Source organism: Medicago truncatula, chromosome 3, assembly GCF_003473485.1.
Source record: "Medicago truncatula cultivar Jemalong A17 chromosome 3, MtrunA17r5.0-ANR, whole genome shotgun sequence".
Taxonomy (NCBI): Eukaryota; Viridiplantae; Streptophyta; class Magnoliopsida; order Fabales; family Fabaceae; genus Medicago; species Medicago truncatula.
Window position 1 is genome coordinate 24,410,667 of NC_053044.1, and position 22,446 is coordinate 24,433,112.

Here is a 22,446-nt window from a genome sequence, read left to right on the forward strand (position 1 = left end):
AATCTATTTATTTTTTAATTTTTAGTGTGAACCATATATCTTTTACCATTCTCTCTAAAAGATTTTACCAGTGTTGCATTCTCAATGTTGAATTTAAGTCATAACGTTAAGTTGAAAGAGATTCCTTACCATCGATCTAAATGTGTTTTGGAAAAAAAACTAAATTAATATCACAAATCCATATATATATATATATATATATATATATATATATAAGGTTTTGTTGACTATATAATAGTACTGCCTCCCTTAAAAAATAAATAGTACTGTCTCAAACACATGTCCTCCCTCCAACAATTTTCTCCTTGTTTACTTAGAAAACCTATGAAAGAGTGCCATGTGGAAAGTAATACGCATCATCTTACCTCATTTCCCAAATCTTTAATATTATTTTCAATATTCATCATTTTTGTTTGGAGTAAATTAATATTTGGTCTTAGTCCAAGCTAACCATTTTTGTTGCCGAGTCCATTGCATCTCACAAACTATGACTTCAACTTAATAAGAATCAAACCCTCTCTCTTATAATCTCCACACACCTTTCTTTTTCTTTAAAACAAATTTGTGGGCATGAATACTATTGTTAGAGCTATAGAGGACTCTCCTTTGATACTCATCTAACCACTTTCTTTATCTCTCAAACACTTTCTCCTTAATTTATTATTATTATTTATATCACAATATGGAAGAAGAAGTCATTTGCAATGATGCTATAGGAAATTCTAGGGTTGTTGAAGTTCCACATTCTTCTTCTTCTCGAGTCATGTCTTTTAATGGAAAACGACTAATTATGGATGAGGTTGATTTCTTTGCAGAGAAGAAAATGAGTCCAGTTAATGACCTAACACTACACCAAATGGAGCATCATCACGTAGATGTATGTAATGTATATTTTGGCAAAAATAAATTGAACCCATAATTATTTGATTAATTTCATTAGATATTCCACTTTGCAATATATTTTTTTTTACTAATTTAGATCTTCCACTTTGATTTTGTAGACTAGTTTAGATCTTCTCACAAAGATTTCTCCTAGCAACAAACTGGATGATAGAGAATATTCCAATGCAAGGAACGAAAATGAGGTATGTTTTTCTTGGTGTTCATCTATAGATATTGTTTTGATTTTTTGAAGAAATATGAATATACATGTTAAGAATGGTTTTTATTTTCTTTCACATTATCACAACATACATCTTTCTATATTTTTTCTATCATCCATCACATGATCATTCTTCTTTTGCATTGAGCTTTACAATCTCATATTGGATTGTATATGTGATATGAGTTCTACACCATGGACGAACTTGGCTTCGGCCCTCTTTGTAATAAAAAAGAGGACATGTTGTCAGATAATTATAAATGATGTATTTGTATATGCATCAAATACGTTGTCATCTTTTAGATGTTTAAATAGTATCTCTCTATGGCAACAAGGTCATTTCTTATTCATTAAGAATATATTTTTCCTTTTGTGTATACAGTATGCTGTTGTGGTAGCTAAATTGCACGAAACGAATGCTGAAAATCAACGTTTAAGAGAGCTAATTGATAGGCTTAGAATTGATCACAATGCCCTAGAAGAGCATATTATGCAGCTGAAGCAGAAACAGAATAAACATGAGGTAGTTCTATTCTTTCTTTTAAATTAAATCAACTAGTTCTGCCGGATTTAATTACAGGAAAAATAATTAATTATAATCATATTGAAAATAATTTAATTATATTGGATTTAAAGTTTAAAGTATAATTTATTATAAGATTTTGTTCTTACAAATCGACCACTCATCGTTGGTTTTGTATAGACTAATGATGAAGCAACTGAAGAAAAGAATGGTATGAATATGATTCTAAGGCCATTCTTGAACATGGGTGAACCTTCACAAGAGAGAAAAAACATGGTTGACTTGATGGAGTGCGATAAAAAGAGTACTCAAAAGTTATGCAACAATGGAGTTATACAAGAGAAGACTGAAAGGGAAGAAGATCATCATGAGAATTCACCATCTAATAAAGCATTATCAAACCAAGTTCCAAGACTGAATTCTTTCAATGGTGTTGATGATCAAGCATCAGAATCAATGATCAAGAAAGCTCGTGTCTCGGTTAGAGCAAGATCGGAAGCTAATATGGTTAGTATCAAATTAATTAGCTAATCATGCTTGTTTATATCTTTCAAAACTTTTCAATTAATGATATCTCACATCTAATTAATTAACAAATTTTAGCATAGATGGATAGTTGGTGAATTCTAACTAATAGAAAAAGTTGAAATAGCGACGGAAAAAGGAAAAATATGTCTCTAACTTGGTCCCTAAGTGTTAAATTCAGTGAGCAATTTTATTTTTTGTCTCAAATTTCTGGTCATTATTTCAAATTTGGTGATTCTCTCGAGATTTTCAAATTGATGGCAACCAAGTCTCTTTTAAGTTGTGCGGACAAAAGGATATTGAGCCTCTGCTTCTAGAGGACGGCGTCATTAATGTTTTGGACAAGTTTTGAACAATTTTCAAACACCAGTCCACACAACATTTATCGAACTAGTCCGCCATAAAACTTGTCTATATACTAGTGTATATTGTGTGTGTCTATATATACATATCGGAGAATGCAACAATATTGTGTGGTATATGAATTGCAATTGCTGCTAGACTAATTTTCTTTTTGATCGAATAATGTATCACAGATTTCAGATGGATGTCAATGGAGAAAATATGGACAGAAGATGGCAAAGGGAAACCCATGTCCAAGAGCTTATTATCGTTGCACAATGGGGACTGCTTGTCCAGTTCGGAAGCAAGTATATACAATCTCTCTACCTTTTATGAAATTTGATTACATACTTTTATAGAAGTTTAAATTCGACCCTTATATTTTCATGTATAAAAATAAGGAAAATTCTATGGTAAAGTCATGAGAATGACTTTTCTGGTGAAGTTAACACTGTTGAATCAAAAGTGTTGTGAGTAACACCCCACTGTTTGTAGAGTGACATCAAAAGTTCAGTCCCCATGGTATCATTAATTCATCAGATTAACAAGAATACATTTAATCTAATTTTATCCTACCTTGTTTTAAGTGTAACACTCCATAAAGGATAACACTTAAAGACTATCATATGATATCAGCAACTCTGTTTGCATGTTAAAGATTCTCACGATAAAATAGTAGCCGTAAGTTCAAGATGTTGCAACCATTACTAAATGAATTACTATTGATTATTAATCAGTAATCAACAATTTAAAAATGAATCAAACATTAAGATTAAAATTAACTTTTTCAAAAAAGTCAGTTTCATGACTGCACCGTAGAAGCTCCCATAAAATAAACTCTTCGAGGGTGGCTTTTAAAGTACTTTAGATGAATTTACACAAATTAACTTATACATTTTAATTATGATTCTTTATTAAATATAGGTTCAAAGATGTGCTGAAGATAGAAGTGTTTTGGTAACAACATATGAAGGACAACATAACCATGCTCTACCACCAACAGCAAAAGCAATGGCATCAACAACAACATCAGCAGCATCAATGCTACTTTCAGGACCAATGACAAGTGTAGATGGTTTAATAAATCCAACAATATTAGAAAGTGGATCACTCCCTTGTTCACACACCATGGCAACACTCTCAGCTTCAGCTCCATTTCCAACTATCACGTTAGATCTAACTGAAGAAGCTATCAATAATTCCTCACAAAAACAACTACAACAAGGACAGTTTAACCTCCTTCATCCCTTTTTGGCTCAGAAATTTATGTCAGGTTCAAATATTTTTGGAATGGAAAATGCTTCATTTGTTGATACAGTTAGTGCTGCAACAGCTGCTATGACTTCTGACCCGAAATTCACTTCTGCTTTAGTTGCTGCCATAACTTCCATCGTTGGAAGTAATTCAAATCCAAATAATAATGGTACTACCAATGGTACAAGTGGAGACCAGAATTGCAATAAATCATAATTTAAAGACTTCACTTGCAATATTAAGCATGGTTTTAAATTGCAGTCCGCGACCGCAATTTTGGCAGCCGTATAAAGATTTCTGAGCTCTCTTTATTGGCATCGCAACTAAAATTTTGGCTGTATGTGTCGGTATTTTTACTATAAAGGTTAACAGCATAACTGCAACTGCGGTTGCAACCACAATTTAAGACTGTGTTGGGAATGGGTAGTTTTTTTATTTTTCCTATCCTCTTGGATAGATGGAGAACTTATTTCCAGTCATTCTTTAGGATTATAATGATCTCACATTGATTAATTGTTGCCTTTACTATTCATTTGAACTATGTTTGTGATCTAGAATTAGACATGCAAAATTTGGCATAGTACTGTAATTTCCAAACCAATTAGATAATAGTTAAATGCACTTTTATTTAAAAAAAAAATGAAACTGAAAATTGTGAGAAAATGCATTCAAATATTTAATAAACTAAATTTGTTTGAAAGTTAATTATCCTCTTCATGTCAAAAAAAGTTGGATCGTTCTCCATGTATTAGCTCACTTTATATTAATGAGTTTGTATTTGGTTGGAATGCCATTTATGTTCTATGGGAAATGCTAAATAGAATCCTTGAGACATTGGTTAAAGGAACAAAAATAGAAATATCTTGTTGGAAAGTGATGAAAAGTGGTGAATTCAACTTTTTAAAAGTTAAAAAATTGTTATTTCCAATAAAAAATTATATTTTTGATTTTCTTAAATAGTGCTCTTAGAACACTGGTTAACAAGACCATATTTTATCCTCAAAACTAGATTTTTCATTAAAAATAATATAATATAATATCATACTCAAGAACACTTTGTGCAAGAGGGATAATCTCAATTTCAAAAGCAAAGATTGGTCTTGTTATTATGGTAATAAGGGAATATAAAACAATACAAAAAATATCAAAGAAAAATTGGACCAAAGAACAAGACAAACTATGTTTGAACTTTATAGTGACTTTTTGATTGGTCAACATATACATTGGTTGTTTAGAGTGGCTATCTTTTATACGTAAAACATCTCATAATATTGAATCCAATGTCAATATGATTTGATCTTTCATGGTAGATTAGACTCTTATCTAAAGAGGAGTATTATTTGAACAATCAATTTGATAACAATTTATTTGACAACTATAATTTATAAAGGAAAAGTAGTATTGACACGGAAATCATAGCAATAGAGAGATAAAGTAAAAATATAATATGTGTATGAGAGAGAAAGTTGTCACAAAAGTTGTCACCAAATGGATGCTCAAATATCATTTTTCTTATCCAAACTAACACATTATGACTATCAAAGTAAGCATTGACACCTCTAACTCCCAAATGTTAACAAGACCCTACAACTATACACATTCCAACTCTTTCTACCAAGAAAATTTATTGTAGCTCAATTGTAGAAAAATGAATCATTTGCTTAAATGTTAAAGAGAAATGATATTTGAACATCCATTTTGTGACAACTTCTGTGACAACTTTCTCTCTCATACTTACATTATTTTTTACTTTATCTCTCTATTACTTTGATTTTCGTGCAAATACATATTTTTTCTTTGTAAATTATGATTATCCCATAAATTGTCAATCAAATGGTTGTTCAAATAACACTTCTCAATGTTAAATGAGTAGAAGGAGCAAATTTATATAAATTGTTCTACGCAAGTTCTATAAAATATATGGTATGAGACTTGAAACTCAACAATCCAGACCATCCCTTAGATTGAAAATTGCTTTTCTGACATAGAATATTTCCTATTGACACAAGTAAATGACAAAATTATCCATAGCGGTAGTTAACTGCCTCTGACATATGCGCCGACAGTTAACTGCCTCTGGCATATGGACTTATGTTAACTGCCGGCGCATATGCCAAAGACAGTTAACTACCGCGTGGGGGTAATTTGGTCATTTACTTGTGTCAATAGGAAGTATTCTATGTCAAAAAAGCAATTTTTCCTTAGATTTATCATAGATAGCCCATATAAACCAACATAAAAATGTAAAACTAAAAAAAAAAAAATTAACTTAAACTATCACTCTATCATCAATTTAGCCCATATTAAAATCAAGAAAAATAAGTCTTTACTATTTTTATTTTTGTGTTCGGAGTTTGAATCAGGGACCTTCATATATTATTCATTAATCTATCGATTGAGTTAAACTCACGAGGATAATCTTTACTACTCTTTCATCTAACTATTTAGTCTCTAAGTTAACAAAATTTATTATTTTTCATAATAATTTAGAGATATTATTTTTGAGTAATAATAATTTAGAGATTAAATTGACCTACTTTTCATAATTTATAGACTTTTTAGTTGATTCTCTTAATTTAAAAATTAAATTGTAAAAACAAAAAACAAATGTATAACGAGGAAATAGTCAATTTCTCCCCCTCGTGAAGTTTTGCACTTGTGCAAAATGCACCCCAAACTTAAAAATTTATATTATTTTTTTCTTAAAAACAAACAATTAATAGTTAAATATTAAAACTAATTATTAATTTTGGAATTTGGAAAAACTACATACATATATACATCAAAATAACATAAGTGCAAAACTTCAGAGGGTATTTTTTCCTGGAATCGAATCCCCGAATACGTTCTTGGAATGAGCTTCTTGCAACTAGAACCCAAACAACTTGGTTAAGCTAAACTAACATTTAGATTTAGAAGAAAATAAATGTTCACTTTCGTGGTTCATTGTCGCACTCGCTCGAACCCCAACAATGTGCCACCCTCTTCTTCAAACCCAGAATCTCGGTTCTCACTCACTCTAAGCCAATTGATGATTCTCTAATTTCTCATTCTTTCATCAATTGTTTGTTTTAGGGTTTTAGAATCGAGAATTGTTATGGAGAAAGTAGACTCTGAAATCATCCCTATGCCTTTCCCTCCTTACCGTCGATCTCACTTCCGCAGCCATACTTACACCACCCTTCTCCGTATTCTCACCCACCTTTCTTCTTCCACCGTTTCAACTCAACAACAACCCCTCAACGTTCCTGGTACATTCTTGAATACCCTATTTTCCTTATTCTTATTGCTTCTACTTTTGCCTTTTCTTTTATGTATTGTATATGTGTTTGTGCTTGTCTCAAATGATATATGCATGGGTCAGGGTTCGAACCCCATACTCCCCACTTTTTTTTGCTTTAGGAGGAGGTGAATTTCTAGCCATCAGGCTACTTGACAAAAAGAATAGAAATTGCTAGAGAAAGTGAGGGAAAGTAGTTTCAGTGTAAAAACTTTTTTGTGAAGTTTCCTGTTGGATTTTGAATTAAAGCCTATTTGTTTGGTTGTTATTATGGATCAAATTGATGATAGGTCCTATTTAATTGCTGCACTTTTCATATTTTTTTGCTACACTCTTTGTTAAAACATTTAATAATTTTTCTTCCTCTTTCAAGATAATTGCAATGTTGGAATGGGGCAAGAAAACCAGGAAAAGGAGACTGAGAACTCTGAGTTAAAAGTTGGTGCTGATGTCAAGGATCCCAAGGGTCCAATACCCTTGAAGGAAATACATGATGTCCATGAGACCATTGAAAGTGTTGGAGACATGGGCAGGGATTTGAGTGCCAATGCTATGGTCCTAGATGATGCAGCAGAATTTCTTATGGGAGTAGATGAACCATCTACACAAACATATGGTTTTCATTTGGAACAGATGATAATGGACGAGTTGGAGCTTGTTGTGAAAGGGGCTGAAGATCCTGTTTGTGATGATAGTTTAATCCCCCTGAACTGCGAGAAACAGAATAGCGGCAGTGAAGTTGATTTGATGGATTACCGAGTAGAACATGTTGAACATCTGTGTTCTGGTACAAACACGTCTGAAAGTGTAAGTGAGGTGCAGTCGCAAGTACAAGGGGAGCTTAATCAACTTGACTCGGAAGGCTTTCATGTGTCCGAGTCAAGAAAGGAACAAGCTTCTGACTCCGTGATTAATAGTACATCTAGTATAAACAATGAAAGACAACAAAAGGAAACAGAATCGGTAACACTGGTTTTTCCTCTAGTGGGATCTCTTCCTACTATTCAAGAGGGTGAATTTGAGAAGGAAGAACAGTATGGTCATAAGGTTGATGAAGCAACTCATAGTTCTTTAGATCTTGATACGAATATTGAAGCGTTGAATATGACAGAAGATGGTGGATTGCTGGATTCTACAATTATGAAAGATAAATGTGAAACACAAAATCAAGAGAAATCAGAGACGTTAATTTATGTGAAAAATACAACAAATTCTTCCGATATTCTGCTCGACGAAGGAGATCTAGAAGAGGGAGAAATTTCTGGAGAAATTTCAATGGATGGAAACACATTTGATGTGTCTTCTGCAGATGCTATAGTTTCAGAACAGAGGAAATTGGATGAGATTGAGAAACCCGGGAGTTCATTTGAAAACACGTCTTCTCCTTTCAATACGGGTATCTCCTTTCAATGCTTTCCATCTAATCTCTTTATGGAAAATGCAATTCAAGATACACCAATTTTAACCAAAAATCAAGTCTTGCGCAAAGGATTCATGGAAGAAACCTCTCACGGGAACTTGTCTGTAGTACAGGTATGGATTTCACCCAGTATTTTAGCACAATATGCAATGATAACCTACCTTTTATTTTAGTTACCTTTACATTATGTTCTGTACTCACCACCAATGATGAATGGAAGATATTCGATGATGATCCTTCGTTTTGTAATTTTTAATATATCGCCCTTTTTGAGTTTGTTTGGGAAAATTTATTTAAGGTCGGAATAATGTTCTGAAATACTTTATCATCAACCATATCCTTCGGTATCCTATTTAGAGTTCCATAATATAGACAACTATTCAACAATGTTAAAACTTGGTGATGTTTACTTTTCTTTGATTAATTATTGTTCATATGCAGCAGATTGTTGATGCCAGCAGAAAGGAACAAGGTGGTCCTGATCCTAAGAAGAAAAACAAAAAGGTGTTCTTCTGATATTGTTGGCTTGTTATATTTTCTTTCTTAATGTTGCATTCAAGTTCTAACCTTGTGATATGGGTTTTGAGGCTAGCTGATTTTTCCTCCTCGGAAAGTCACCCCAACATCAGTTGGTACATTATCTACTATTTATGAAGAGAATTGCTAGCAAAACACTCTCTTAACACTCTTTTCAACACACTTTCTTCCATTTGTTGAAATTAATATAGGTTCTACTGTGTTTATGTGGGACCCACATCATTTATTAAAATGTATTGAAGGAATAGCTTAGTATAGATAGATTGCGATAAGAATGACCACAGTAGGAATGTCACACTAGATTACTCTCCGTGTGTAACTGTCTAACTGTGTTATCTGGCAACTGCCAATCATCTAGGAGGTGCCGAATGACGCTTGTCAGTCAGCTAGAGGCAGTTAGTTTATGTCTATAAATAGACTTTTTTTCAACCTCATGTAACTAACTAAGACTAAGAAATCAATCTAACAGAATTCACAAAAACAGTTATAGCAGAGAAGCTAAAAGCTCTCTAAGTTTTACACACTATAGTTTTCTATTAGATTGCATGGACAAAATAGTGAGACTCATTTGAATTTCAACGATAAGAGAGTGTATTGGAAAGAAAGTGTGAGGCTAGCACTCTGCTTTGAAGAATAATCAACAAATCTATAATCTATACATGTTTGCAACACGTGACTCATTATTTATTTGGTTGTAGATAAGTCTTCACATAGTTTTTGTTCACTTTTTTTTTTGTTGCCAATTCTTTCCCTTATTCGAGTTTTTCTGAAAGCTTAATTCATGTTCGGAGTTACCTTATTCGAGTTTTTCAGTAAGTTCAATTTCACTCTAGATGTTGTGTCATTGTTCCTAACTTTTAATATGGATTCTCATGCTACTGAACTCAACCTTCTTTGAGGTAATTTCAACTGCAGTTGATTATCTATTATTTGTGAACAATAATAAATTAATAACCCGTAAATCTGTGTGTTTCCAACATGTAACTGTTTACTTCATTTGGTAAGATTTATTTTCTAGGTATGTCTTCATATTGCTTTCTCTTTCCATTAAGTTTGCCAATTTATTTGCCCTATTTCAATTTTTGGGTGAAATGAACTAAAGATCAGAATAATTGACAAGTTATTTTACGGTCAACCAATTCCTTATGGCAATTATTTTAGAGTTTCATAATGGGAGACAAAATGTAATAATTTTAATGCAAGTGATGCTTATAGTTTTGGTGAATTATTGATCATTTGCAGCAGATGGTTGATGCCAGTGGGAGCAAACGTGGTCCTGGTTCTCAGGAGAAGAAAACTAGAAAGAGGGTATTATTCTGATTTTATCAATATACCTTCCTTTATGATGTATTAATGCCCTTAACTTGTAGATATATTTTGAAGCCAATTAATTTCACATCCTTTGAAGTCATTTCAACATTGGTTTATTAAGTTTCTGCTAGTTATGAGAATAATCCCTATTTCTATGATTTCGTATTACTGATGATTTCTTTATTTGATAAAATTTGCTCTGCAGAAGAAGTATCGAAAGAACAGAGCAGAAAAGAACAGAGAGCTAGGTGTTAAAAGGCCAAAATTGGATCCAGAACAAAAACCAAAACCTAAACAATGTCGCCATTATATGAATGGAAGATGCCATAAGGTTGTTTATAAACTCAGTTATATTAAACCCCGACTTATTCTTCACTTTATATGATGACACCTTTATGCTTGTTTTAAATTTCTTTTTATTATTCTTCATTATACTGTTACACTAGACGGGATAGGATTAGAAATGACGACATTACAGAGAGAATTGGGGTAGCACCTAGTAGAAAAGATGGTGGAAACTAGACTTAGGTGGTTTGGGCATGTAGAGAGAAGACATGTAGATTCTGCAGTAAGGAGAGTAGATCACATGGAGAGTAGTCAAATCACTAGGGGGAGAGGAAGACCTAGAAAAACTATTAGACAAACTATTTAGAAAGATCTAGATATTAATGAGTTGGATAGAAATATGGTATTATAGAGCATTATGGCGTCGTTTGATGCATGTTTAGTGGGATAAGGCTTGGTTCTTGTTGTTGTATTGTACCATTACACGATGCATACGAGAATTTGTTATTCTAGTATTGATGCTTCATTTAACTTTTTGATTCATAAGAAGGTAAAATTATATATTTGTTAATTGGAACATAGAACTTGCATGAATATTCATTTATATATGGGATTAATGAGCCATGTCTTTAAATAACAAGATAAATTTCATGTTGATATTTTGCTTGTCATGTTAGAAGATTTCCTTATTCATGACTTGAATAAAATTTTTGTAAACGTTCTTCTTTTTCAGTTAATATAATTTGACATTTGAATTTATCTGAACCCTGGAAAGTTTTTGTGGTAACTGAAAGTTACCTCCAGGGCTGAACCAACGCATATAAGGCCTTTTTATCAAGTAATTTTTTTAAAAAAAAAATTAAGTTTGTGATTGCATTGCTTGCCTTACCCTTGGGCCGACCCTGGTTACCTCATCATGATCATTAATGTAAGAGTAGTATATTTTTGCAATTCGTGCAATATTTGTTTTTTTTTGTGTGTGTGTGTGTAATCTATCTATTGAAAACTATCAATTCTTACTTTCTATTGCTTTGATCAAAATAAATTTGACAGGGGGACGAGTGCAATTTCTCACATGATGCTATTCCTTTAACAAAGTCCAAGGTATTGGTCTTTTTAAAATATTACTCCCTATTATTCTTTTCATGTTTAAATATGTCTATGGTCCCTGCAAATATATGCCACCTTTTGGTTTTAGTCCCGGTAAATTTTTGTTTTTTATCCTTGTAAATATACCACTTTTTTCCTTTTTGTTTTAATCTCTGTAAAATTTGTTCTTGTTGGAATTAGTCCCTGTAATATGTGTCTGATATTCGTTTTAGTCCTTATGTTGTCTGTATTAGAGGGCCTAAAATCAAATACTTTGCATATTACGGGACTAATTCCAACATGAACAAATTTTTAAGAAACTAAAACAGAATCAAAAATCAAAATATAAAAGGCTGTTCATCGCTGTATCTTCGTAAGGATAAAAAACAAAACTTTTCCAGGGACCAAAAACATTTAAGCTTTCTTTTCATCAAGTTGTAACAATACCAAGAGAAATTTACAGAACCTTGTTGATTTGGAAATTGCAGCCATGTGTTCACTATGCCCATCATCGCTCTTGTATGAAAGGGAATGATTGTCCATATGATCATGACCTTTTCAATTATCCTTGTTCCAATTTTGTCTCTAAAGGCTCCTGTTATAGAGGCGATGCTTGTCTGTTTTCACACCAGGTACGACATCCTATTCAACTTTACTTGTTGTAAATGACTTAATGTCAACGAACGTAATAAATAATCAATGTTGTCATATAGCGGCTACACTGACGCTATAGCATAGTAAATTTGAAAAACCAATATTGTTCGGTGATACTATTTGTACAAATTGTTGTTAAATAGTAGCATATTGGAATTTGAACAAACTTCTTTTTCTGCGATCCACAATTGACAACACTGTAAATAACGGATTTGCATTGTATATTTATTCTCTCTTGGATTAAAATGAGCTCTTTCTCATTTAGGTGCAAACCAGCCAAGATATACCTACGGCTACAAATGCTTGCAAACCAGAGTTAAAGTCTTCTCTTTCGTCAGGAAATACAAATTTCAGTACACTACTGAATAATCATGGCACTGGTTCTGTCCAACAAAGCAACTCCAATTCTAAGGGAATTTATTCACACACCAATGTAGAACATAAGGTGACAGACGTTTCAAAGACAAAGCCTACATCAGCACCCAAAGGAATTAGATTTATAAATGTTGCTAACTTATCACCTAGTACACCAAAACAAGGCACGGTACAACCAAACAAGGGAAATCTTGTCCACGGTGGAACATGTGAAGATAAAGGTCAAAATAGTGCGGAAATTTCTAAAAAGATTCCAGCTGTCATGCCTAAGGGAGTCAACTTTCTTTCTTTCGGCAAAGGTTCTGTTTGCAGTTTTAAACGTTCTATTCAATCCACTGCACAAGAAATGATATTGAAGTTGCCTCAGTCAGTCAATTTTGGTTTCTCTGAACATTCAGTTTCACTGCTGAATAAGGATGATCATGGAAAAGCTATTGACATAACTGCACAAAATTTACCACAGACTGCGCTATTCTCACATGAGATTTCAGACAAAAACCAATCCATGGCAGAACGAATGAAATCAAGGTTTCTGGGGAAAGATTCAACCGATGATTCTTTGAGGGATCACAACCATTGTAAATCAGTTCAAGAGGTAAATAAGGCATCTGATAATTCTCAGGCTTCAACTGTGACCTCAGCTACGCTTCTTGCTAGTCCCTTCGTTTCACTTCAATCCTCAGAAGGCCTAGTATCTGGATGTCATAAACAAGCATCAAACTTAGGCCAAAGGGCACTCATTTCAACTTTAGCTTTTGCAGCGGAGCATGAATCAAATATTAAGATGAAATGCCCTACTGGTGCTTTACCTGTATGATCAGTGGAAAATAAGTAAAACAATTGCAGCTTGGAGTTCAAAAAGAATAGCATTGCTAAAATTGTTTTCAATCCATGAAGCTCTTGGTGATTTGAATCAAGGCACTTCCTAGCTTATTGGATGATAACCAGGTAGGGGGTTGTTTAGTTTATTATGTTTCCATTTCTCTCGTGGTATGATTGCAGGTACAGTAGCACTTACTATCAATAACGGTTATTTCTCATTCTATATTTGAAGTTAAATGGGTTTAGACCAAATGAACAATTGGAATTTGATTGCATTCAACATGATTATACGTAAATCCTTAGTTCAATTGTTATTTTAGAGCATATTTATTTTAATATAGCAGTTTCAATTTCAATAGTCCTTGTGTTATGTTCTTCATAACTCGACAATGTAAATTGGCTTATCTTGTTACAACTCAACTTTATTGCGGACGTTGTAGGTAATGCACTCATGCTGTTCTTTATCACAACAGATTTGCAAAGGTGGATTTCTCCATCTACCTTTCAGTCACTTACACCAGCAATATTCTTGCTTCTGGAAATGACTTGAGTTTTGAAGTGGTTAATTGGTTTTAAAATTTTGGTTCTATGATTCATGTACCTATTAAACTTGGTCTGGTGTTTGCTTGTGCAGGTAACTTTGAGCAAATTGGCTGTCTTTTAAGATTTTGCAGGAAAAGCTGCTGAAACCAGTTGTTTGATCTTAGTTTCTTATAATTCTGCAGGTGTATATATTTTGTATTTAACAGTACTAGAAACTTCTGATTTCTAAATATTTTGAGAGAAATTCTGAAGAAAAAAAAAAGTTTGGAGCAATATATGGCTGAATGATCTGTCTTTTTTGCTGCATCGTCTTAATGTAAATTGTGATATACAATATTACAATTTTTTTCCACGTTTCATTTTGCTATCATTTCTAGTTTACAATCTTTGTTCATCCATTTTAGTTTTTAACTTTATGTCTTGATCCTTGATATCCTAATGAGTCGAAATGAGTTGAGTTATATAAAGGGTAAAGTTCCGAGACTATATATGAGCAAAGATTCATTTTAGTCCTTGCAAAAAAATTGACATTCAATTTTGTTTTTATAATAATCTTTGGAAATTATCAATTCAGGACATATTAGTCACTGATAAAAATATGAATGAATACCCCTGTACCAAAAAATAAAATATGAGTGGCCAAATTAGTTCCTGGAGACTTTGTCCTGATTTTGTAACAGAAATATCTGTGCATGCATTTTAGATTGGATATGTACTTAAATACAAATCAATTTGCAATAAACTCATTTTTAACCAAAATCTATTTCACAATTTATTTTTATCACCTCTTAACTAAACAAACAATTAATTAAAAATCAGACAGCACATGTTAATAATTCAGCATATTTAGAATTTTTGAACTCAAGAAAATCTAATTCCCTTCGCTGGCTCCTCCTTAGCCTCAACCTTCCCCACTAAACAGGAATAAATAAAGTAAACATAAAAAGTAAATGAAATAAAGTAGTAGTAGTAGTACAAATAGAGGATTCACATAATTTCACACCATAAAGCAATTTGTGATCAATGGTTATCAGTCTTTTGGAAATTCACTGACTGAACTGGCTCATGAATAAAGCATAGAATGAAACAATGAATATACAAATCGTTGAAGTAGGGAGTTTAGTAGTTGAGATTATGAAAATTTTTAAGTTGCTTATAGAAAAGCATATGATACTTCTCTTATCAGTTGAGTTGAATTGTTCACTAAAAAAAATGTAATTTGTGAGACATTCAAAGGGACTTTTCATGTCTCTTTCAGCTTGTGTTCCGATAATGCAAATTAAAGGCACCAATAAGTATTAAAGATAGACCCAAGAAACAATGGCACTTTTTAACGTGCGCAAGCTTCATAGGTCGCTTACGATAATAACTTTCTGGACAAACAAAGAAACTGAGTTTCTATTTCCCTGATTTTCATCAACAGCTAGATGGTAGTGACAATAGCTCCCTTGGTTTCCAAAGTTCCTGCTTAATCTCCAAGGCATTGTGATAAACAGGCCTGACAAGAGAAAAAGTTTCTGCATATTCATGAAAAATCTAAGGTAGAATTAATGCAACATAATGCAACATTACTAACTACCAAGGTAGACTTTATTCAACACAAAAACAAGCATATGAAAAGAACATAAGAAGGGGCAGGAGAGGCAAGCTTTACTCGTGAAGCAGTGACAAAGAAGGGCGAAAACTCATCATCCCCTTGTTAATAAGGTTAGTTGGGTAAAAGTGTCATGTCTATTTACAACATCATTGCATTTCTTAATATGTGTAAAAATCTTAAACGACACTCATTTTAAAACGAACGGAGTAAATAAGATTCATATAGCTAATATCTTAAGATTTTAAATGAAAAAGTAGTGTCTAAATCATCTACACCATTACTCTTAACCCAATGTAATGCCTCCCCAGTGGTTTAAGCTCACTTCAAGACCCAAACACATGGTTCATCATTCACCAACCAAGGGATTGGTGATTATTCTTTCTTATGTTGCTTTATTGAACCTTTGTTAGTACTAATTAGAGAAGCTACCAAATGAAGAAGTTCCTATTATACCATCCCTATATTTTGAACCTTTGGACCAACCATCATGCACAGAATAATAATAATAATAATTATAAGGAGAGCACAGCAGCAACATATTTAACATGCCCAATAAAACCTAATAATTAAAAGGAGTACACACACCACTATCCATGTTGAAGAAATTACATCATTCAAAACAAAATCTTCAATTTAGTCTTGTTCTGTACCCAACAAAAAAACTAAGGCTACTACTATGTTGTAGGACACGATTCTTCCAAATATAATAGTTCCATACACCAAAATGTGGCCTTCATATAAAAACTAAACGCTGGCGAAAATCTGTAAACTTGCAATCATTTAAGGAAGTGAGGCTTATCAACCCAACAATATCAAGCATACCAACCAACTTCATCTCTCCCTGCAAAGACCTCCTTCAGCTTCTCATCACAACGAATAAGCATCTTGTTTTCAGGGTCCTGTGTAGACACAAAGCAAAAATTCAGTTATAAAACGTATTTGTGAATGCAAGATAGCATTAGATTAATGGATTGTTATCCCAGAAAACATTTAATTTAAGGATGACTCAGAAGTAATCAACATTGTACTAGTGTACTGTACAAGAGTAGTTGTAGAAAGCTAGATGATAATAAACACTTTATTTGTAATTATATCAAACATGGAACTTTAGATATGATGATTGATGGCTCCAAAATTAACAATAGACCCATCTGCATCTTCCATTATCAATCATATAAGCTGCATAGAATTGCATATAAAGCAAAATTCAGACATATTGTGCAGATTAAACAATTGAAATGCAGAATAGCGGAGTTAGTAGTTCATGGCCAGACAGGTTAATAATCTAGTGTTTGTAGAACAAGTGCAAATAAGCTTAAAAATAAAGAGTGGCGGATATCACAGTCAATTTTTTTTGGAAAAGTTGTTGTACAAATTGAAGAGTGAAGACTCAATTTAGTCCTTCACAGTTTTCCCGTGGCCCAATTTAATGCATGACAATAAATAATACCCAAACCCTAACATTTTCATATTGAGGACAACTTAGTGCCTGATTTTGTCTACAATATAAAAATATTAGGGACTAATTCGGGTATTGGTTATTGTTATAAACTAAATTATGCCGGGAAGCAAGAAAATTGTGAGACCAAATTGGGTCTTCACTAAAAATAAAATATGAAGAATGGTGTTGTGTTGTAGTGGCACTAGCTTATTAGGGTTTAAGTTAAGAAGCACCATTTGTTGGACTCAATCAAGAGTAAGTCTCAACAACCAATACTAATACTTCATCATAATGTCTTGAAACCCCCCTCATAAGATAATGAAAAGAATAAACAATCAAATGAACATTATTATATAATTAATAACTCACCAACCATTCTGAATGAACTTAATCAATGCGGTTTAAGGTTATTTAAGGTTTGTGTGAATTTTTTAATTTTTTTTTTGTCAAAAGGTTATCCAGAAGAGAAATGAATGAATTAAACGAACCTGAAGATTGTGTTACTTAATGTAGGCCCAAATGTGCTTGAGTGCTTGGGTTCGTGAAATCTCGGGAAGGCCGACAAGGTCTTGTATAAGATATTTTTGGTCTTCATGATACCGCGAATTTTCCAGCCGCTGGGAGAGACAGTGGTAACAACTGTTGTTCGGAGTGGGTTGCATCTCGCAGGTGTGGGAAACGCAACAAACCTTGGTGGTTGCTGAGGCCTGAGGATTAGAGTGGGGATGATGTAGTAGAGTGAGTAATAGTCTCGTTGCCATTGAAACCGCCACGTTCTTTCTTCTTTCACTCACAACAAACGAATGATGAATAGATTCGGATAATCTTAGTTAGTATCTCTCTCTTCGAAAAGAAATGTTAACTTACTCAATAACACTATCCCCACTCTGCTCCAACCGTTATCCCATTCTCATCCCCTGCCCTCTCTTTTCAATTACCAAACTTCCCTTTTAAATTTTGAAACTTCAGTTTGATTAGACAAGCATGAAATTCAGTCATACCTGCAGGAATCATCTTTAATAAAGCTCCTAAAACAAATACCTAATAATTCATGTGTTGTTACAGATACACTACATGACAAATAAAAATAGCCTTCACTTCACATGTATTTTTCTTGATAGCATGACTACATAGTTTACTATCTACACGGTATTGATATTAACACCAACCCATCTCCCTCCTCTTTCTATTATTTAATTTCCCATCTTTATATACAACCCAACCAGCAAGCATCAATGAGCAGACATACTGCTACCTTTTTCTCCAAATAAGCTGCAGTGAAGGAACACCACCCCCTTTACACCGAATTCCATACCCAGATACTATATTTAATATTTTGAATTCTCGTAAACCATGAACAAGTCATCCACAAACTCATGGCAATTCCCTTGCCATTCTCTTTAGTAACCTACTTTTCTCTTCCTTGGAAACATGTGGGTCGATATTACCAAGGTTTTTCACGAAACTGTTTGCTTCATCTTGCCGGTTGTGCTTACAATACCAATCAATGATGGAGTTATAAGTATTTTGGTCAGGCCTACATCCTTGCTTGATCATGTATCGAATAACATCGATAGCCTCAACAAACATTGAGTCAGCAGCATAAGTTGCAACAAATGTGTTGTAAGTTACAACATTTGGAACAAGTGCAGAATCTTTCATTTCAGAAAACATCCTCAAAGCCTCCTTCATCCTGCCATTTCTGCAATATGCGTAAATAACAGTATTATATGAAACTTTATCCGGTTTCATACCTTTCTTCAGAACTTCCCTTAAGATTTCTTCTGATTTTTGGAACTTATCAGAACGGCTGTACATATACATCAAGCTATTATATGTAGTCAAACTTGGAGTAAAACCATTCTCATACATGAAATTCAAAATCTCATTGGCCTTGGACACCACCTGCTTCCTCCCATATATTGAAATCATTGCATTCAGAGTAGTTAGGCCGGGTGTAATTCCTCTTTCCTTTAATTCAAAAAAAGCACGCTCTGTTTCCATCAGGAGATCACTCTTGCTACTTACTAGAACAAGGGTCTTCAACAGAACAGGATGTGTTTCAATAGAGCCAGAGTAAATCTCCTCACCAAGTGCTTTCATCCTTTCAATCTCCTTACCATTGGCATAGGCATGAAGTAGAGAAGAGTATGTTAGCTCATTCGGTCTACACCGACCATCCTTCATTTCAGCAATAATTTTCTCAGACTGTTCCCAGAAACCTCCTCGAGCCAAGGCAGCTAAGACAGCATTATAAGTAGAGAGATCAGGAGACACTCCAGATTCCAGCATGCTTTTATAAACAGCCATTGCTTGATCAAACGAACCGCATCTGCTGTATGCACTAATTAAAGTGTTGAAAGTGTCCCTCTCTGGCACAAACCCGGATCTCTTCATCTCTTTAAATACTCCTGCCACTTCAGAGTCCATTTGATTATGTCCAAACACAGCCAAAAGTGTGTTCCAAGTAACAATATCAGGAGAACACCCACATTCCTTAATCTCCTCAAAAACTTTCATCATTTCCACAAACATCCCACGATTACCATGCATCTTGATAAGAGCATTAAAGGTACAAATATTCGGTTTGCATCCCGCCGCTTTCATTTCGTCGTAAACTTCAAAAGCAAACTCATCTTTCCCGGCCTTCTCAAACCCCGACAAAAGTGTGGTGTAAGTAAAAACATCCGGCTTAATCCCTTTCTCCACCATCTGAACTTTAAGCCGGGATGCTTCCTCCAACCAACCACCTCTAACATGAGCAGATATCAACGAATTGTAAGTAATAATAGTTGGAGAAAAGCCATTACTTTCCATATCTTTAAGAACCTGCAAAGCCTCTTTGGGTCGTCTAGCCTTCGCAAAAACATCTAACAACGCATTATAAGTAACCCTATCAGGAACAAAACCCGCAGACTTAATCTGATCAAACACATTAACAACTTCCTCATATAACGAACCTCGGCGACAACAAGTGATAAGTGTATTATAAGTATACAAATCCGGAACAACTCCATTTGTTTTCATAGAATCAAAAATGGCAGTAACACGAGACCAAGACATACCCATTTTGCCATAAACATTCAAAATGGAATTGTAAGTAACAAGAGTAGGGGTACAACCGTCACGTTGCATTTTGTTGAACACAGAAACAGCATCATTATACCGACCTTTACTAGCATAAGCAGTTATCAAACAAGTATAAGCATAAACATCAATCTCAAACCCATCGTTTTCGAGTGTTTTAAGCAAGGATGCAGCGGATGAAACCCGGCCCGCTTTGCCGAGAATGTTAACAATAACAGCAATAGCAGAACCAGTTAAAAGATTAGAAGAATCTTGATGGTTGCGAACCCAATCGAAAACGGAGAAGGCAAGTTGAGTTTTTTTGCGAAAGCCTAAAGCTTTGAGAATAGCAAGAATATCACGAGATAAACGAGTGGGGTGTGGATGAGGTTGGGTGAAAAGGGGAGAGAGAATATTGTTGAGGTGAAGGGGGGTATCAGGGGGTGTGTCGAGTAAGGTGTTAAGAATACGCTGACCTGGAGGAGAGAGGTGGTGGTTGGACCAGGGTTTACCGGAGTTGGGGTCAGAGGAGGATTTGGAGATGGAGGTACGAGTACGGGAGCGAGGACTTGTCAACTCAGCAATCTCAAGCATACCAAATTCATCTCTCCCTGCAAAGACCTTCTTGAGGTTCTCATCAAAGCGAATAGGCCTCTTGTTTTCAGGGTCCTGTGTAATAAGAAACAAAGCAAAAATTCAGTTACAAAACGTATTTGTGAATGCAAGACAGCATTAGATTAATGGATTGTTATCCCAGAAAACATCTAATTCAAGGATGATTTGGAAATAATCAACATTGTACTAGGGTACTGTATAAGAGTAGTTGTAGAAAGCTAGACGATAATAAACACTTTAGATAAGATGGCTCCAAAATTGACAATAGAACCAATCTGCATCATCCATTATCATATAAGCTGCACATACAACGAAATCCAAACATATTGTGCGGATGAAGCAATTGAAATGCAGAATAGCAGAGTTAGTAGTTGAAGGCCGGACAGGTTAATTATGTGGTGTTTTTAGAACAAGTGCCAATAAGATTGATAGATAAAGAGTGGTGGATATATCACAGTCAAAATGTGTTTGGAAAAGTTGAGACATAAATAATACCCCAAACCCTAACATTTTCATATTGAGGAGAACTTAGTCCCTGTTATTATGAGTCAAGGACTGATGTATCTACAATGTAAAAATAAAAACATTAGAGACTAATTTGGATATTGGTTATTATCAAAAACTAAATTATGAGACCAAATTGGGTCTTAACTCAAAATAAAACATGAAGAATGGTCCTGTACTGTAGTGTACGGCTCTATGAAGCATGGACACAGACACAGACATCGGATACAACACGGATAATAATTTGAGAAAATTACATAGTTCAGTGTAATTATGGGTGTCGTGTCGGTGTTCGACACCGACGCGTGTCCGACACTGGGACACTCCTAATCCGAGGAGTGTTTGTGCTTCATAGTCATAGGTAGGGCTTAAGTTAAGAAGCAATATTTGTTGGGTTCAATCTCAATAGTCAATACTAATACTTCATCCCTATTCCCTAGCCTGGCCCTCATAAAGATAATAAACAATGAAATGAACATTAATCTATGCAGTTTAACAATTTAAAAAAGAAAAACCTTATCCAGAACACACACGAATGAAAGATTGAAAAAGGAGAGAATGGGTATATTGAATGAACCTGAAGATTGTGCTCGATTTTGCCACCGGTGGGAGACACGGTGGCAGAAGTAACAAAGACTGTTGTTCGGAGTGGGTTGTATCTGGAAGGCGTGGGAAACGCGGGAAACCTTGGTGGTTGTTGAGGTCTGAGGGTTAGAGTGGATGATGTAGTAGTAGTAGAGAATAATAGTCCCGTTGCCACCATTGAAACCTCCATGTTTTTTCTTCTGAACGAACAACCAACAAAAACCAACTATGAATAATATATTCGGATGGATAACCTTTGTCACGGGAAATTTTTTAAAATTTATCACTTTTTATTTTATTTTAATAAGGGTTAATTATGTAAATGGTCCGATTAAATATTTAGAATTTTGTTTTTAAACCTTACAAAATAAAATCATACTCTAAACTCACATGAACTAAAAAATATAATTTTATTTTGTAGGGACTAAAAACAAAACTGTGAATATTTATAGGGACTAAAAACTTAATTAACTCTTTTAATAATAAGTCACTTATTAAATTAGTACAATAAACATTAAAAAAATAGTTTTTAATAAGCACCTACCATGGCCCGCTTCTTCAGGGGACTAAATGGTA

General features: G+C 34.0%; 3 protein-coding genes across 9 annotated transcripts; 2 read left to right on the top strand and 1 right to left on the bottom strand.

The window, feature by feature from the left end:
• The first annotated feature begins 477 nt into the window (after nt 1–477).
• Nucleotides 478–4,284, top strand: LOC25488996 (probable WRKY transcription factor 31). Its single transcript, XM_013604397.3, has 6 exons — nt 478–877; nt 1,002–1,085; nt 1,485–1,625; nt 1,806–2,132; nt 2,687–2,800; nt 3,417–4,284. The coding sequence occupies exons 1-6, from the start codon at nt 683–685 to the stop codon at nt 3,960–3,962; spliced, it is 1,407 nt and encodes a 468-aa protein (XP_013459851.1). The 5' UTR covers nt 478–682; the 3' UTR covers nt 3,963–4,284.
• A 2,390-nt stretch (nt 4,285–6,674) lies between these two features.
• On the top strand, nt 6,675–14,414 carry LOC25488997 (zinc finger CCCH domain-containing protein 65). 7 transcript variants are annotated; one of them, XM_039831164.1, is made up of 10 exons: nt 6,675–6,997; nt 7,400–8,559; nt 8,888–8,950; nt 10,226–10,291; nt 10,500–10,625; nt 11,633–11,683; nt 12,157–12,300; nt 12,588–13,645; nt 13,960–14,002; nt 14,154–14,414. In XM_039831164.1, the coding sequence occupies exons 1-8, from the start codon at nt 6,844–6,846 to the stop codon at nt 13,512–13,514; spliced, it is 2,691 nt and encodes an 896-aa protein (XP_039687098.1). In that variant the 5' UTR covers nt 6,675–6,843; the 3' UTR covers nt 13,515–13,645; nt 13,960–14,002; nt 14,154–14,414. The 7 variants fall into 7 exon arrangements, with proteins under 7 accessions (XP_039687098.1, XP_039687100.1, XP_039687097.1 ...); XM_039831166.1 differs by having other exon boundaries at nt 14,245–14,414; XM_039831163.1 differs by lacking the exon at nt 13,960–14,002.
• A 1,782-nt stretch (nt 14,415–16,196) lies between these two features.
• Nucleotides 16,197–22,099, bottom strand: LOC25488998 (pentatricopeptide repeat-containing protein At5g02860). The gene is made up of 3 exons (XM_024779505.2): nt 21,863–22,099; nt 17,589–20,835; nt 16,197–16,558 (listed from the first exon to the last, which is right to left on the bottom strand). The coding sequence occupies exons 1-2, from the start codon at nt 22,058–22,060 to the stop codon at nt 18,475–18,477; spliced, it is 2,559 nt and encodes an 852-aa protein (XP_024635273.1). The 5' UTR covers nt 22,061–22,099; the 3' UTR covers nt 16,197–16,558; nt 17,589–18,474.
• Between the last annotated feature and the right edge of the window lie 347 nt (nt 22,100–22,446).

What these genes read in the sequence shown, in the direction of transcription:
- LOC25488996 (XM_013604397.3), top strand. Translation starts at nt 683, where the DNA reads ATGGAAGAAGAAGTCATTTGCAATGATGCTATAGGAAATTCTAGGGTT. An exon ending in TGGAGCATCATCACGTAGAT is followed by an intron (nt 878 to 1,001) that starts GTATGTAATGTA and finishes TTGATTTTGTAG; the next exon opens with ACTAGTTTAGATCTTCTCAC. An exon ending in CTTGTCCAGTTCGGAAGCAA is followed by an intron (nt 2,801 to 3,416) that starts GTATATACAATC and finishes TATTAAATATAG; the next exon opens with GTTCAAAGATGTGCTGAAGA.
- LOC25488997 (XM_039831164.1), top strand. Translation starts at nt 6,844, where the DNA reads ATGGAGAAAGTAGACTCTGAAATCATCCCTATGCCTTTCCCTCCTTAC. An exon ending in ACAACCCCTCAACGTTCCTG is followed by an intron (nt 6,998 to 7,399) that starts GTACATTCTTGA and finishes TCCTCTTTCAAG; the next exon opens with ATAATTGCAATGTTGGAATG. An exon ending in CTTGTCTGTTTTCACACCAG is followed by an intron (nt 12,301 to 12,587) that starts GTACGACATCCT and finishes TTTCTCATTTAG; the next exon opens with GTGCAAACCAGCCAAGATAT.
- LOC25488998 (XM_024779505.2), bottom strand. Translation starts at nt 22,060, where the DNA reads ATGGAGGTTTCAATGGTGGCAACGGGACTATTATTCTCTACTACTACT. An exon ending in AAATCGAGCACAATCTTCAG is followed by an intron (nt 20,836 to 21,862) that starts GTTCATTCAATA and finishes CTTATTACACAG; the next exon opens with GACCCTGAAAACAAGAGGCC.